Source organism: Herpailurus yagouaroundi, unplaced genomic scaffold, assembly GCF_014898765.1.
Source record: "Herpailurus yagouaroundi ecotype Mexico unplaced genomic scaffold, PumYag 530, whole genome shotgun sequence".
NCBI classification, from domain to species: Eukaryota; Metazoa; Chordata; class Mammalia; order Carnivora; family Felidae; genus Herpailurus; species Herpailurus yagouaroundi.
The window spans coordinates 2,471,891-2,485,461 of record NW_024412747.1 but is presented as its reverse complement, the minus strand read 5'-3'; the positions used below and the strand labels follow the sequence as shown (position 1 = coordinate 2,485,461).

General features: G+C 38.6%; 1 protein-coding gene across 13 annotated transcripts in view; it reads left to right on the top strand.

The window, feature by feature from the left end:
• Nucleotides 1-13,571, top strand: part of RYR2 (ryanodine receptor 2) — a 768,472-nt gene that overhangs the window by 291,073 nt on the left and 463,828 nt on the right. For 10 of the 13 annotated variants that reach the window (XM_040464900.1, XM_040464901.1, XM_040464894.1 and 7 more), the window contains exon 4: nucleotides 5,081-5,101. The exons of the other annotated variants lie outside the window; for them this stretch is intronic. In XM_040464900.1, coding sequence (XP_040320834.1) covers nucleotides 5,081-5,101 — 21 coding nt within the window. The remainder of the gene's footprint in view (nucleotides 1-5,080; nucleotides 5,102-13,571) is intronic. 13 annotated transcript variants of the gene reach the window in all.

Here is a 13,571-nt window from a genome sequence, read left to right as displayed (position 1 = left end):
AAAAAAAAAAAAAAAGAAAATTAAAAAGAAAAGAAAAAAAATCCTTTCTGTTGAGACTAATATTTATAGCAAAGAAAGCGAGTATAAATATAATGTAAAATACAAAAATATAAATATAAAAATACCTAGCACAGGTAGTAGATTCTTAATGATATTAGTTTCTTTCCCCTCCTGCTGCCAAGGGATGAGCTCATTGCTTGTTGAGATGTGATTGACCTACCTATATGCCGATATTTAATAAAAGCATATAATGTGGCTTTCTTTTAATTCCTTATTAAATGGCAGTCTGGTAACTTATTCAATCAATAACTAGGCACCAAGGAATCCATGTTTTGTGTGGGGAGGCAGAGGAAGGAAACATGTAAGCCAAAACAAAGCAGTTTTAATTTATTTTGAATCTTCTATTGTTTGCGTGAGGTCTTGTTGAAAAATGAGAGAAAATTTCATTAGTTCCCTTTCCAAGTTGCAGTAGATCACTAATTGCTCCTTCAGCTGTTGAATGGATATGCAAATTGTGATATATTCATACAAAAGAGTGTTACAAAGCCAGGAAAATGAATTAATTTCTACTACCCACGACAGTGTGATGAGTTTTACAAACTTAAATGTCCACTAAAGGAACTAGATAAAAAGAGAACATAGTCTATATTTTCAAAATAAGAAAAGTAAAACTTGGGCGCCTGGCTGGCTCAGTCGGTTAAGTGTCAAAGTCTTGATCTCAGCTCAGGTCATGATCTCACACGTTCCTGAGATTGAGCCCTGTATCTCGCTCCACTGACAGTGTGGAGCCTGCTTGGGATTCTCTGTCTCCCCCTTTCTCTTCCCTCACCCTGCTCATCCTCTCTCTCTCTCTCTCTCTCTCAAAAATAAAATAAGTAGGGGTGCCTGGGTGGCGCAGTCGGTTAAGCGTCCGACTTCAGCCAGGTCACGATCTCGCGGTCCGTGAGTTTGAGCCCCATGTCAGGCTCTGGGCTGATGGCTCAGAGCCTGGAGCCTGTTTCCGATTCTGTGTCTCCCTCTCTCTCTCTGCCCCTCCCCCGTTCATGCTCTGTCTCTCTCTGTCCCCCCCAAAATAAATAAACGTTGAAAAAAAAATTAAAAAAAAAAATAAAATAAGCAAATATTTAAATTAATAGTGATAGAATAATTGCTATCTTTGGGGAGGGTGTGAAGGAAGTTTCTAGGTCATGGTCGTGTCCTCTGTTTAGATCTGGAGCTGACTACATGGGCTCATTTACTCAGTAAAATTTCAGCAAACTCTATACTCATGGCTTGCATATTTTTCTGAACTGAATATATTCATTATTCAACATATTCAGAATTCAATATATTCTGAAATGAATATATTCATTAAAAACATGGCCTCTCCAAATCATAATTTGCTTTAAAAAATCTAGATGACTTCATCGTGTTTTGAATGCTGGAACACAGTGTGCGAATTTTCATGTCCCTGCTCCCCTATTCCAATCTTAATAATAAACAGCCTGTGTGGTAGAGAATTATTTGTAGGGTAGAGAATTTCTTTTTCACTTTTCTCTAATTTATTACTCAAAAAAATTTAACAGCAGGGTAGTGGATTGTCGGCATGCATTAAAGATTTTGATTATTTGTTTGTGTTATGCCTTGATATTAAAAATTCTTGGGGCGCCTGGGTGGCTCAGTCAGTTAAGTGTCAGACTTCAGTTCAGGTCATGATCTCATGGTTCTTGAGTTTGAGCCCCGTATTGGGCTCTGTGCTGACAGCTCAGAGCCTAGAGCCTGCTTTGGATTCTGTGTCTCCCTCTCTACCCCTCCCCTGCTTGCTCGCGCTCTCTCTCTCTCTCTCTCTCTCTCTCTCTCTCTCTCTCTTTCTCTCTTTCTCTCTCTGTCAACAATAAACAAACACTGTAAATGTATCTATGCAAAAAACCAAACATGCTTTGAACAAGTGATACTAAATAACATGTTTGATGTTATAGGTGCATTTTACTTTCTCTCATCTTGATGTTAACATATTATACTGGGTGGCACTTAACTAACAAATAGGCTGTTGAGTCAGATTCTTGATTTCAGCTTGGGCCATGATCTCATGGTTCCTGGGTTTGAGCCCTTTATTGGGCTCTGTGCTGACAGTGCAGAGCCTGCCTGGGATTCTCTGTCTGTCTGTCTGTCTGTCTCTCTCTCTGCCTCTCCCCCACTTGTGCACCGGTGCGCTCTCTTTCTCTGTCTCTCAAAATGAATAAACTTAAAGAAGAAGAAATAGGCTGTTGAGCAATTTCAAATTGAATGCAGAATAAAAATTTGAGACAAGAAAAAAAAAGATGATGTAACTTGAATATGGTGTACCAAGTAGTGGCATGAGAGTGTGGGGCTTTGCCGTTAGAGACACAATGTCAAGGTCAAGTTCCATTGTTTAATAACTAAGTGACATTTTTTCATTGTGGAGGATTTGTAACACCTTTATATGTCATTTGTATCTTCATATATAAAATGCAGATAAGAAGATTACACGTAAAACATTTAGTTCAAAGCCTGGCACATAGTAACTGCTTAATATATGACTTACAGATTTAATGATAATAAAATTCTTCACCTTACACAGTAAGGCTTAACTCAAGCAATTTGAAAGAAGCAACCAAAAATTTTTTTAACATGATGGAATAGTTCGTGTTTATATATCCTGAAAGTATTAATTAAAATATGAATACAAAGAGATGTCATATGAATATTTCATCTTTCATATAATGATACAATTTAGAATTAATTGCTTTTATACTATATTTTTAACTTCTGTCCTTTGCTAAATCAACTTGGAATTTAAACTACTCTTTTATTTTCCTTAATGGCAGTTTTGTTTTCTTTGAAAAATGAGGTTGCCATTTTTTTTAGTCTTATTATGATAGAATACTTAATGTAATTTCCTAGAGATGTTAATATATTTATTTTCTCTAATGTAATTTCTGCATATTTTTAAAATCCCAAATATTTGGATAATAAATGATTAGAATAAATGTTCATTTGTCTTATATGCTTTATGGATTTGGTAATTGTTTAAACTATAAAATTAATCAAGGTTATTGTGAACTTTATGTTTCCCTTCCTCAATTATCTCCACAGAAATCATTCTCCTCTTCACCTTTTGCAGGCATTTAATGAAATGGTTCTTGTTAACATTAGTAAGAGATGTGTCATGAAATCGCTCTGCCTTGCTTATGCATAATTACAACTTTATTGCCCTTTAGTCTTTTAAATCTGTGGGCCATTTGTCTTGTCTTTTGTGTTGATGTGATAATTCACCTCCAGCACATGCTGTTGCTAAGCCTTTCTTTGGGTATTGGGATACTGAGTTTGTTATATTGCTACTAATTCTTGCTACTTTTAAGAAATTGTTTCTCCTTGTAACTATAGATCAGTAAAGAGTTTCTATTACTAATACTAGTTACTGACTTTTGATTACAAGTTCTTTCTTCTAGAAAAATCCTACAACACTTTATCTTTGCAGTGATGCAAATGCGTGTGTGTGTGTGTGTGTGTGTGAGAGAGAGAGAGAGAGAGAGAGAGAGAGAGAATTTAACATTTAGAAGTGAAAATGATGGGTTAATAAACTGTCTTTGCTCATCAACGGAGTCATTGCAAATATGGCATATTTTGTTTTCCCGACAACTATTTAAAGGAAATCATTTCACATTTTCTTGAATTACTGCTCTTGAAAGAGAACAAATACAAGGATTTGTCCTTGGGAGGTAGAAAAGTAAATGGTAACTATATTACAACTAGTCACGATTAAATTGTTTCCCTCTGCCCCAGTATCTGAAGAAACAAAGTCATCCCGTTGTAAATAAGTTAAAGTTTAAAATGAGGACTTGAACTTTATATCACAGCCAAGTAGCTTAAAAATTTAGAGTGAAAACCAGGTCTTTCCATTCAGTTAGTTGTTCTCTCTTAAAAAGCAATTGTGTGTTTTTAAAACTTATAACAGATTTTTCAGAGGACTAAATAAATTATTAAATAAACCAAAATGCTCTCTTGTAAGTAGCCTCCTGGGGCTTCAAAACAATTCCACCTGTGTACTTAAGTCGATATTTTTATATCAGTGTCTAGTATCTTAAAAATAACCACTGTGTGTTACGTTTATGCACATTTCCTTCCACAAGCTTGCTTACTAAGGGATGCAGATTCCTGGCCATGGCCCAAGATTTCTGCCTAACTAGCCTTAGATCTTCCCCAATTAATGAGTTGCCTAAGGAAAAAAGTTACAAATAAACTTAGTGTATGAAGAGTCTGAAACAAACCTCAAGTCTCACAACATACCAATCATAGGTGTTATATTAGGGGGGGGGGTGGGTTTTGCAAACAACTCTGAGACTTAAAGTTGACTTTTATTTATTTATTTTTCTGATTGATTTGCTAGGAACTGAGGGCATTGTAGAGACAGACAGTCTTTGTTGACATACGGGTTTTTTTTTAAATTGTATTTTATACTTTGGAATATAATTTTATTCACTGATATTTTCAAGGAATCTCATAATGATTATGAGACTAACATGCATTCATTAATAAATGCAATAAAAAAATTTGATGCTGATACAATTTCAGGATTTTTTGGCAAGGCATGCCTTTTGTTATATTGTGACATTTTATACAATGTGAGGAAGATTGGGGTAAGAGAAAGTTTACTTTTATTTCATGAAAGATTTTTATGGTTAGATGCTGTATTTCTAAATTGACCGCCATATTTCTATTTTCATTAAATAGATACTTACAGTTAGAGGAGAAGACTGGTCCCTAAATCTGGAAGCCTGTTAGGTTTGAGAATCAGATCAGTGTTCATGTTTGGTTTTGAATATGTTGGATTGTTATGATTTTGTGTACCTGGTGCTTTTCCAGCTTAATAACTTTAAAAATTCCGATTAGTAAGTTAATTGACTTTTTCTGGTTTGTTTGAGATTAAATGTTATTAATTACAATTTGAGTACTTTCATTTTCCATTAGAAATGGAAGATTTTGGTGCAGGGACCATTTATTTAAATGACAGTAATTGAAACTTTGCCAGGCATTTATTTGTTTGCTTGTTATTTATTTTGGCTTTTTCTTTCCCCAGCAAGTTGATGTGGAAAAATGGGTATGTGTTTCCATGTATTTACAAAGAAACTGTGATCTTAAACAAGTGCATGTTTCCTATTGCCTCTAATCTTTTTGTTTTGCTTCTGAGTGTGGCTTGTACTATGAATATTCAAACTAACTGCTATCTTGTAATGAACACATATTGTACTGGTCTCTACGTAGAACCTTACGAAGTTTTGGTTTTGCTTCGTCTGAAATGAGGTAGATTGGAAAACCCTACCTAGAAGTATAGGCTTTCTATATAATTTGTAATTATGATATGCTTCTGATCAACAGGAATCAGAATTGTTTATCTCTTATCCAACAAATCTCGACTACTTACTCTTAAAGCCCTCCTGCTTAGCTCTTATGTTTTCCATGCTCTATGGACATGGTCTGTTATCTGTATTAATGGAATCTTTAAAAGTACAGGTGTTGTCAGTATTGTGAGGAAAGATGCAGGTGACAGGGTTCTGGAGGGAAAGTCTGGACCAACATTGTGACAAAGCATGTAAGGTGGCCATGTTACTACTCAGATGTCACTTTCCTCATCTGCTAAAGGGAGAGAAGAATCCTTACAGTCCTGAACACCCTGAATACCTTTAATTCTGAATGGGAATTAGAGTCTCACCAACACTTTTTTTTCCCCGAGCATGCAAAACAGCGAAGCATGTTTTATTATTTTTGTTGTATTATTTTGTTTTTATTTGCTTTGTGACTTAATATATTGACTTAAAAAAAATTTTTTTTTAATATTTGTTTATTTTTGAGAGAGAGAGAGACAGAGCAAGAGCAGGGGAGGGGCAGAGAGAGAGGGAGACACAGAATCCGAAACAGGCTCCAGGCTCTGAGCTGTCAGCCCAGAGCCCGATGTGGGGCTTGAACTCATGAAGCCTGAGATCATGACCTGAGCCGAAGTCAGAACCTTAACCGACTGAGCCACCCAGGCGCCCCAAATATTGACTTTTAAAGATTGGCTTAACCGATGGCTTCATTCTATATTTATTATTTTCCCTGATCCTGGGATATGAGTCTCTTGATATTCTCAATATTTTTGAGCCTTTTGCTACCTGATTTTCAGTAGCCTTTCAGTGGTGTTTCTACCACTGAAACGAATGCATGTTCACTTGGCTTTTTGTGAATCTTGGCTCTTTTTCACTTACTGTATCCCTTTATATTGATGGAAAGCTTTTTTGTTTTTTTTAATTGCCATTTCCATGATGATGATACCCATATAATTTTGAGAACTGCTACTTCTATATTATATTTCTGGTGAGAATGTAAACTCATCATCTGTCTCTTCGTAGCTAAATGATTACTAATTCTGTTCAACTTTTTTGTTGTTGTTTTGAAATTTCATGTCTTCTGTGCCTATAGTTAGAGTTCTGGTCCAAGCTTTACACTCTTCTTGTCTTGGGAATAAAGGCCTGTCTCTACAAACATGTTGGTCGTCTTTTGGTGGCTCCCTGCCAATGTCAGCTGTCGTAAAATGAGTCTGTCTTTTCTCATTTTGGTGCCCCTTTACTTCCATTAGTCAGCTTAGGTGCTGTACCCAGAGATCACTTTTTCTTGAACCAACCAGTCACGCCACTTTCAAATCTGGAAATAGAATTCATGAACAAATGGGAACCCTCTTTTCCTTTGTCTGGAAGTGTTTCCCTCTCTTCCTCCCTGTGTCTGGTTACTCTTGACCTACCTCACTGTGTGGCTTTTCTTTCTCTCATTTTCGTAACAATTTCACATCTCAGACTTCATTCTTATCAAGTTTATTCGTAAATCTTCACAGTTGAGGTTGCTTTCTGGATCTGAGAAAGAAAAGGAAGTAACATTGAGCTGAAAATCATGCAGTTCAGCTTTGCAAGTAACTAGCTTTATAACCTTATGTAGGCTATCTGTCGACTGTTATCTCATCTATAGGATTAGAATCTGGACCAGTCCTTTCTTATTCTAAGATAGTACCATTATATTAACAATAAAACATTGATGCTGAAATATGCTGCCATTTAGATATCATATAATGAAAATTCCTGCTGGCATTTTTTGAGGAAACTGGTAATCATTATGAGTATATGACTCGGTAAATTTTTGGTTTGAGCTCTTCCTTTCTTTGAAGACTCATGTAGTTCAAATCTTACATATTTTCCATTGGAAGTTTGAAATTCGACTGTAACCAGTACCTTGAAGGGTAACAGAAAAACAGTTTAACCCCCTGCCTACCCACCTGCTCTATGGGGCCTCTACTCCTTTGTCCCATTCCTTAAATTAGGATGGGTCCCATGACCTCTCTTATATTCAGACAGTAAGAACCCCTCCCCCAGTCATTTCAAGTCACAAAAGTCTCATTTTGGTAACCAAATCATGCAATCCTGTGTAATCGGGGTGGGGGTGGGGGTCTGAAGTTAATGTAGGTTGACCTGTGTTGGAGCTCGGGCCACCCCAGGCTGGAACCCAGGAGGGGAGGGGGGAAGGGGTGGGAAGCTGCCTCTTACTTCGCTCTGCCAGGGTCCTCACACCCTTGCCCATTGCCCAGCGCTCCTGCCCCTGTCAGGGTGCAGCAGGAACATGGAAGAAGAGGGAAGTTGGCAGGAAGTCTTTTTTTTAAAAAAAAATTTAATGTTTATTTTTGAGAGAGAGAGTGAGTGAGCTAGTAGGAGAAGGGCAGAGAAGGAGACACAGAATCCAAAGCAGGCTCCAGGCTCTGAGCTTTCCGCACAGAGCCCGACCCGGGGCTCCGACTCACAAACTGTGAGATTATGACCTGAGCCAAAGTTGGATGCTTAACTGCTTAACCAACCGAGCCACCCAGGTGCCCCTGGCAGGAAGTCTTTCTTGATGACAGTAACCTTCATTGGGCTTGTCAGGTGTTAAGGCGAGCGCTCTCTGGGGCACTTGGGACGGTTTTCTGGGGAATGCCCGTCACCAGAAATCTGACCTGTGGTTCTCTTGCCTCCGCCAACGATCCCCCAGCTGGTCAGTGGTGACGACTGCCTTGTCCCAAGGCCTCTTGGGGGCATTGCGGACATCCCCAGGCCGGCTCTTTCTGGAGCAGCCTGTCTCTAACAGCAAGCCCCCTCCTTGCCCTCTGCTGCCACAGCCTGCCTAGCCCGTCTCTTCGTCTTCATCTCCAGGCACAGCCAGACACCGGTCTCTTGTGTCCCACCTCCTGGGGGACACAGGTGTCTCCAAAGCCACTCTCTCTAGGCTTGAGGTGAGGCCAGGCTGAAGTGGGCAAGAGCAGGACTCAGAAGCTCCCAAAACCTCCTTCCAAGAACCATCCTTTTGCTCCCCGACCGCTTCTGGAAGACCAGAGCTGGGGGTCAGCCAAGGGCAGCAGGCCGATTTTCAGCCGCCCCTTTTGGTGGTATAACAGTAAGTTTGGAATGTGGTACTCTTTGCCATCACTTTGTTCTGAGACAGGTGTCCCATTTTAACAGTTATACTTGCTTAACTACACAGGGCATTTACCAACCGCAGATTAAGACCTTTAGGAGCCCTGTAAAATTTGCATATATATGGAAAGGCAAATGGCTCCTTTGTAAATTTTCTGATAGTATAATTCCGGATAGCTTCATCAAAGGTCAATCAGTCTTAATCAGTCTCTTCCTCCCCCCTTCCCGCCCTTCCTCTCACCACTGGTTTCCCAGTGTCTCTTTGAGCATCTTTGAGTATTTTGCATTTAATCATAAGCCCATTGAGTAATCAAATGTTGCTCTTCATACACAAAGGGAGAATAACATTGGTGGGTCTGGAGTAGCAGGTGATAGATTGCCTGTTATTTCTGTCTACTCCACCCCAGCCTTCTGGCACCCCTAACCCATAGCATCGGCCTCTAGCGTGGTGCCTGGGGTTGCAGGCCTCTAGCGTGGTAGCCTAGTGCGTGGGGTTGGGTGGAGCTGGGACGAAGGGATGGAAAACAGTGTGATATTTGTCAGATGTGGAGCAGTGTCTGTAGACCGAATGAGGTCTCGTACATATACTTGCTCTTTTCAGGAATACGTTGATGCTGTTGTAATTGGTAAGATACAAAATTCTTTCAAATGTTCCTAACTGAATAGCAGTTTAAAAACAGTAATGTGTTCTCATGTGCATGTACTGCCATGTGAGGGCCTGTGAAATGCTTTCATGTTTTCAAGGTTCATACGTGTTTGAAATGGTTTGGAAAAAAATAGAATGTTCTATACTTTGATATACACAATTAAAAAATTTTTTAACATTAATTAATTTTTGAGAGACAGAGAGAGAGCATGAGCTGGGGAGGGGCAGAGAGAGAGAGGGAGGCACAGAATCTGAAGCAGGCTCCAGGCTCTGAGCTGTCAGCACAGAGTCCGACATGGGGTTTGAACTCATGAACCATGAGATCATGACCTGAGCCGAAGTCAGACACCCTGATATACATAATTTTTTATGTGTAGGTGGTGATCTGAGTATAGGTGAGGCTTTATGTATCTTCGGGTCATTATGATCCATATATTTTGTGCAGAGATCAATTTGTTGGTTTTGATTTAGACAAATTTTTTTTCACGAGACAAGCTACAAAAAGAGGAAAGCCCTAAATAGCTCTTTTACTTCATATTTTAGGCGTTCATGCAGCTCAGTGATTTATAAACCTGTGTCAGCGAGCCAAAATGGGAGGATTTATGGTAGCCTTTCAGAAGCATTTATTTTTCTTCGCCCTTCAAAAGAAGAAGTGGATAATTACACACATATATATTGTCAAATTCATGACACTCAAAAGAAAAGGCAGTTCATGTAAATCCTTTCTGTACAGAATTGTCAATAGGTTGAAAATGACAACAGTGATGACCAATCTGCCCCCCAAATATAGTGAATTATTTAAAAGATACGAGCATGCACCTGTAACCAGATAGTTATTATTATGAGCCATGTGAGAGCATAGCCACAGGCTCAATGATTACAGGTATCACTCTCTTTCATGGTAATGAAAGCCGTGCCCCTTTTAGATGCTCTCTGGGCCTGCAGTCAACATGCCTGTCAATCAGTTCAGTTTTGGATATTTTCAGTGGAGAATCTAGAAAGTTAAGTATTTACATATGGTATTTTTATCATAAGAGAAATAGTTGAGGGTTTTGTTATTACAAATATGCATACATATATCCTATTAGATAGTATATATTGATATACACTTGGACCTTGGAGTTGTTACTTTTAAACTTCTTTTGGTCCCTCAAATATATTGGGAACATTATTAATTTAAAATAACCACCAACATGGGAATGCAAATTGGTGCAGCCGCTCTGGAAAGCAGTGTGGAGGTTCCTCAGAAAATTAAAAATAGACCTACCCTATGACCCAGCAATAGCACTGCTAGGAATTTACCCAAGGGATACAGGAGTACTGATGCATAGGGGCACTTGTACCCCAATGTTTATAGCAGCACTCTCAACAATAGCCAAATTATGGAAAGAGCCTAAATGTCCATCAACTGATGAACGGATAAAGAAATTGTGGTTTATATACACAATGGAGTACTACGTGGCAATGAGAAAGAATGAAATATGGTCCTTTGTAGCAACATGGATGGAACTGGAGAGTGTGATGCTAAGTGAAATAAGCCATACAGAGAAAGACAGATACCATATGTTTTCACTCTTATGTGGATCCTGAGAAACTTAACAGAAACCCATGGGGGAAGGGAAGGGAAAAAAAACAAACAAACAAACAAACAGAGGTTAGAGTGGGAGAGAGCCAAAGCATAAGAGACTCTTAAAAACTGAGAACAACAATCTGAGGATTGATGGGGGTGGGAGGGAGAGGAGGGTGGGTGATGGGTATTGAGGAGGGCACCTTTTGGGATGAGCACTGGGTGTTGTATGGAAACCAATTTGACAATAAACTTCATATATTGGAAAAAATAAACAAATAAAATAAAATAACCACCAACATGGATGGACCTGGAGGGAATTATGATAAGTGAAGTCAGACAGAGAAAGATAAATACCAGGTCATTTCACTTACATGTGGAATCTAAAAAACAAATGAAGAAACAAAAAAACAGAAACACATTCATACATACAACAAACTAGTGGTCGCCAGAGGGAACGTGGCGGTGGGGCGGGGGCGATGGTCAAAATAGGTGAAGCGGATTAAGAGGTACACACTTCCAGTTATAAAATAAGTCACCGAGATGAAAAGTACAGCATAGGGAATATAGTCAATAATATTGTCATAATGTTTGGTGACTGCACTTACAGTGGGGAGCTTTACGTAATCTATACGTTGGTGAAGCAATGTCATACACCTGAAACTAATAAAATGTTGCCTGTCACTTATACTTCAGTTAAACAGATAGCCACCAATAACCTCAAGTCTTTGGTGGTGAGAGGTCTTTTTCTTTTTTCAACATCGTGAAATTTACCAGATGTATATCCCCACTTGCAAAGTAGAGGTTACCAGTTGGGGGATTATGGAGAAATCCTAGCATCTTGCTACATGCAAGAGAAAAGATGGCAAATAAGAAATTCAGTGGATAGCCTGTGTGCAAAGTAGGACGTTTCCTGCCCTCAGTGGAAACTTCGTTTTAAAAGGTCCTCCTGCATCAAAATTTTGCCCTAGCCTTTCAGATTGTTGGATTGGATAATTCTTTTTAGTGACAAGCCCCCAAATGTTTATTTTGTGCTAATTCCAGATCTATATAATTTTTGAGGAGATTACTTCAGTAAAGTTTCTTTTAAAAGTCTAAGAAAGGTCCATGTATAGAAGTATTACATTTTTAAATCAGTTGTCATTTCATAAAACTGAAATAACAGCTTGTTTTAGTTTATTTTATTTAAAATTTTTTAATTTTTATTTTTGAGAGAGAAGGAGAGAGGGAGAGAGAGAACGCAAGCAGGGAAGGGGCACAGAGAGAGGGAGACACAGAATCTGAAGGAGGCTCCAGGCTCTGAGCTGTCAGCACAGAGCCCGACATGGGGCTTGAACTCACAAACTTGTGAGATCATGACCTGAAATGAAGTCTGATGCTTAACCGACTGAGCTACCCAGGCACCACTGAAATAACAATTTAAAAAATTCAAAGTTGAACTGAAAGGCCTAGCTATGGTAGAGGAGCTTTTTCGGTCTCCCGAATCACTGTTTCTTTCTTTATACCAGCAATGGATTGAGTGTAATTATGCATTCTCTTGATGTCCCATGTTTGATTACAATTTTCCTAAAGGAGTATTGCTATTTGATTTGTTTTCCTACTCATAATCATTTGCATATGCCAAGAAAGCCCTTCAGGTCTCTCAGCTGTGCTAGATCAAATGACATAAACTTACAGACCAAAGACTATTCTGCTTCCGTTTGCCATCCATTGGCCCCCCCTTCATGGCCATCTATCTGTGAGTTACAGCTCAAGGATGTCTAATTGTCTTCCTGGTTCATGTGAACGTAGCGTAATGGGGGCTCTGCCTCCAGCTCTTGCTCACGTTTGAAGCTTCATCGGACCTACCAATTCGGAAGTCATTTACACTAACCCTTGAACACTGGGTTACTGCCACTTGCCCTTTACCCTAAAGAACTAAAATCTCTCCCTTGTGTTTCATCCTCCACCAGTTTCTTCTAGACAGAAAGCAGCGTCAATTCACCTTGGTGCCTGGACTCTTCCTTCGTTTATAGTCCTCTGTTTCTGTATCTTGTCTAATAGAATTTTAGCTTTTATCTAATGACCTTTGCATGAGGGAAATAAATAATTCTTTCAGTAAAGTGGAAGCATAAGGTGATACTCTCTAACCTAAATCAACCCTATTCTCTTCAATATTTATCTTTAGGCATGAGTTTCTTCTTTTAATCATGTCAGCACCTTTTAAAGGATTTTGTTACTCTTTTTTCTGTTGCTTTTTATCGTACCTAGGCAGTGTTTACATTGAGATTAAAATTGCATATATATCCTTTTTGTTTTCATGTATCTTGCTTGCTTTTTCATTCCCCAGTGGTCCCCTTTGAACTTGTCATAATGTTATCACTTGGTGATCAGTTGTGCTTGAGCCAAATGGACCAACCAGTGGTTTGCATAGAAGGTTAATGTCAGTAATGCCACAAGTAATCTTTCATGTTTTTGATTATCTTTTGATAATGTGTGTCTGGTACATGAGCTGTTCTTTCTTATGCTGCAGATGGATATTTTGGCCTTTGCTAATCTTCAGTATTTGTTCTCTTTTATCCTATATCAGGATTACTCTCCCCAGTGACTCACCCTTCTTGTAGTTAGGACACTACTTAGGAATTGTAAATAGCAGCCCTCTGTTCTGACTCTCCTGACCATTCTTTTTTCTATTTATTACAGTTCTGATGTAGTTTAACCTAGAAAACAGAAAATCAGCCTGAGAACATTTCTCAAGGAAAAATCTCCGAAACTGAGCTCAATTAAAAAAACAAAAACAAAACTCATGAATAAAGTATCTGTTATAAGCTATGATCTGTACCAAAAGTTTGGAATTGTGTTTTTCTTTTAATTAAGGCTTTAAAAAGGATTTTTCCTAATTCCTCAT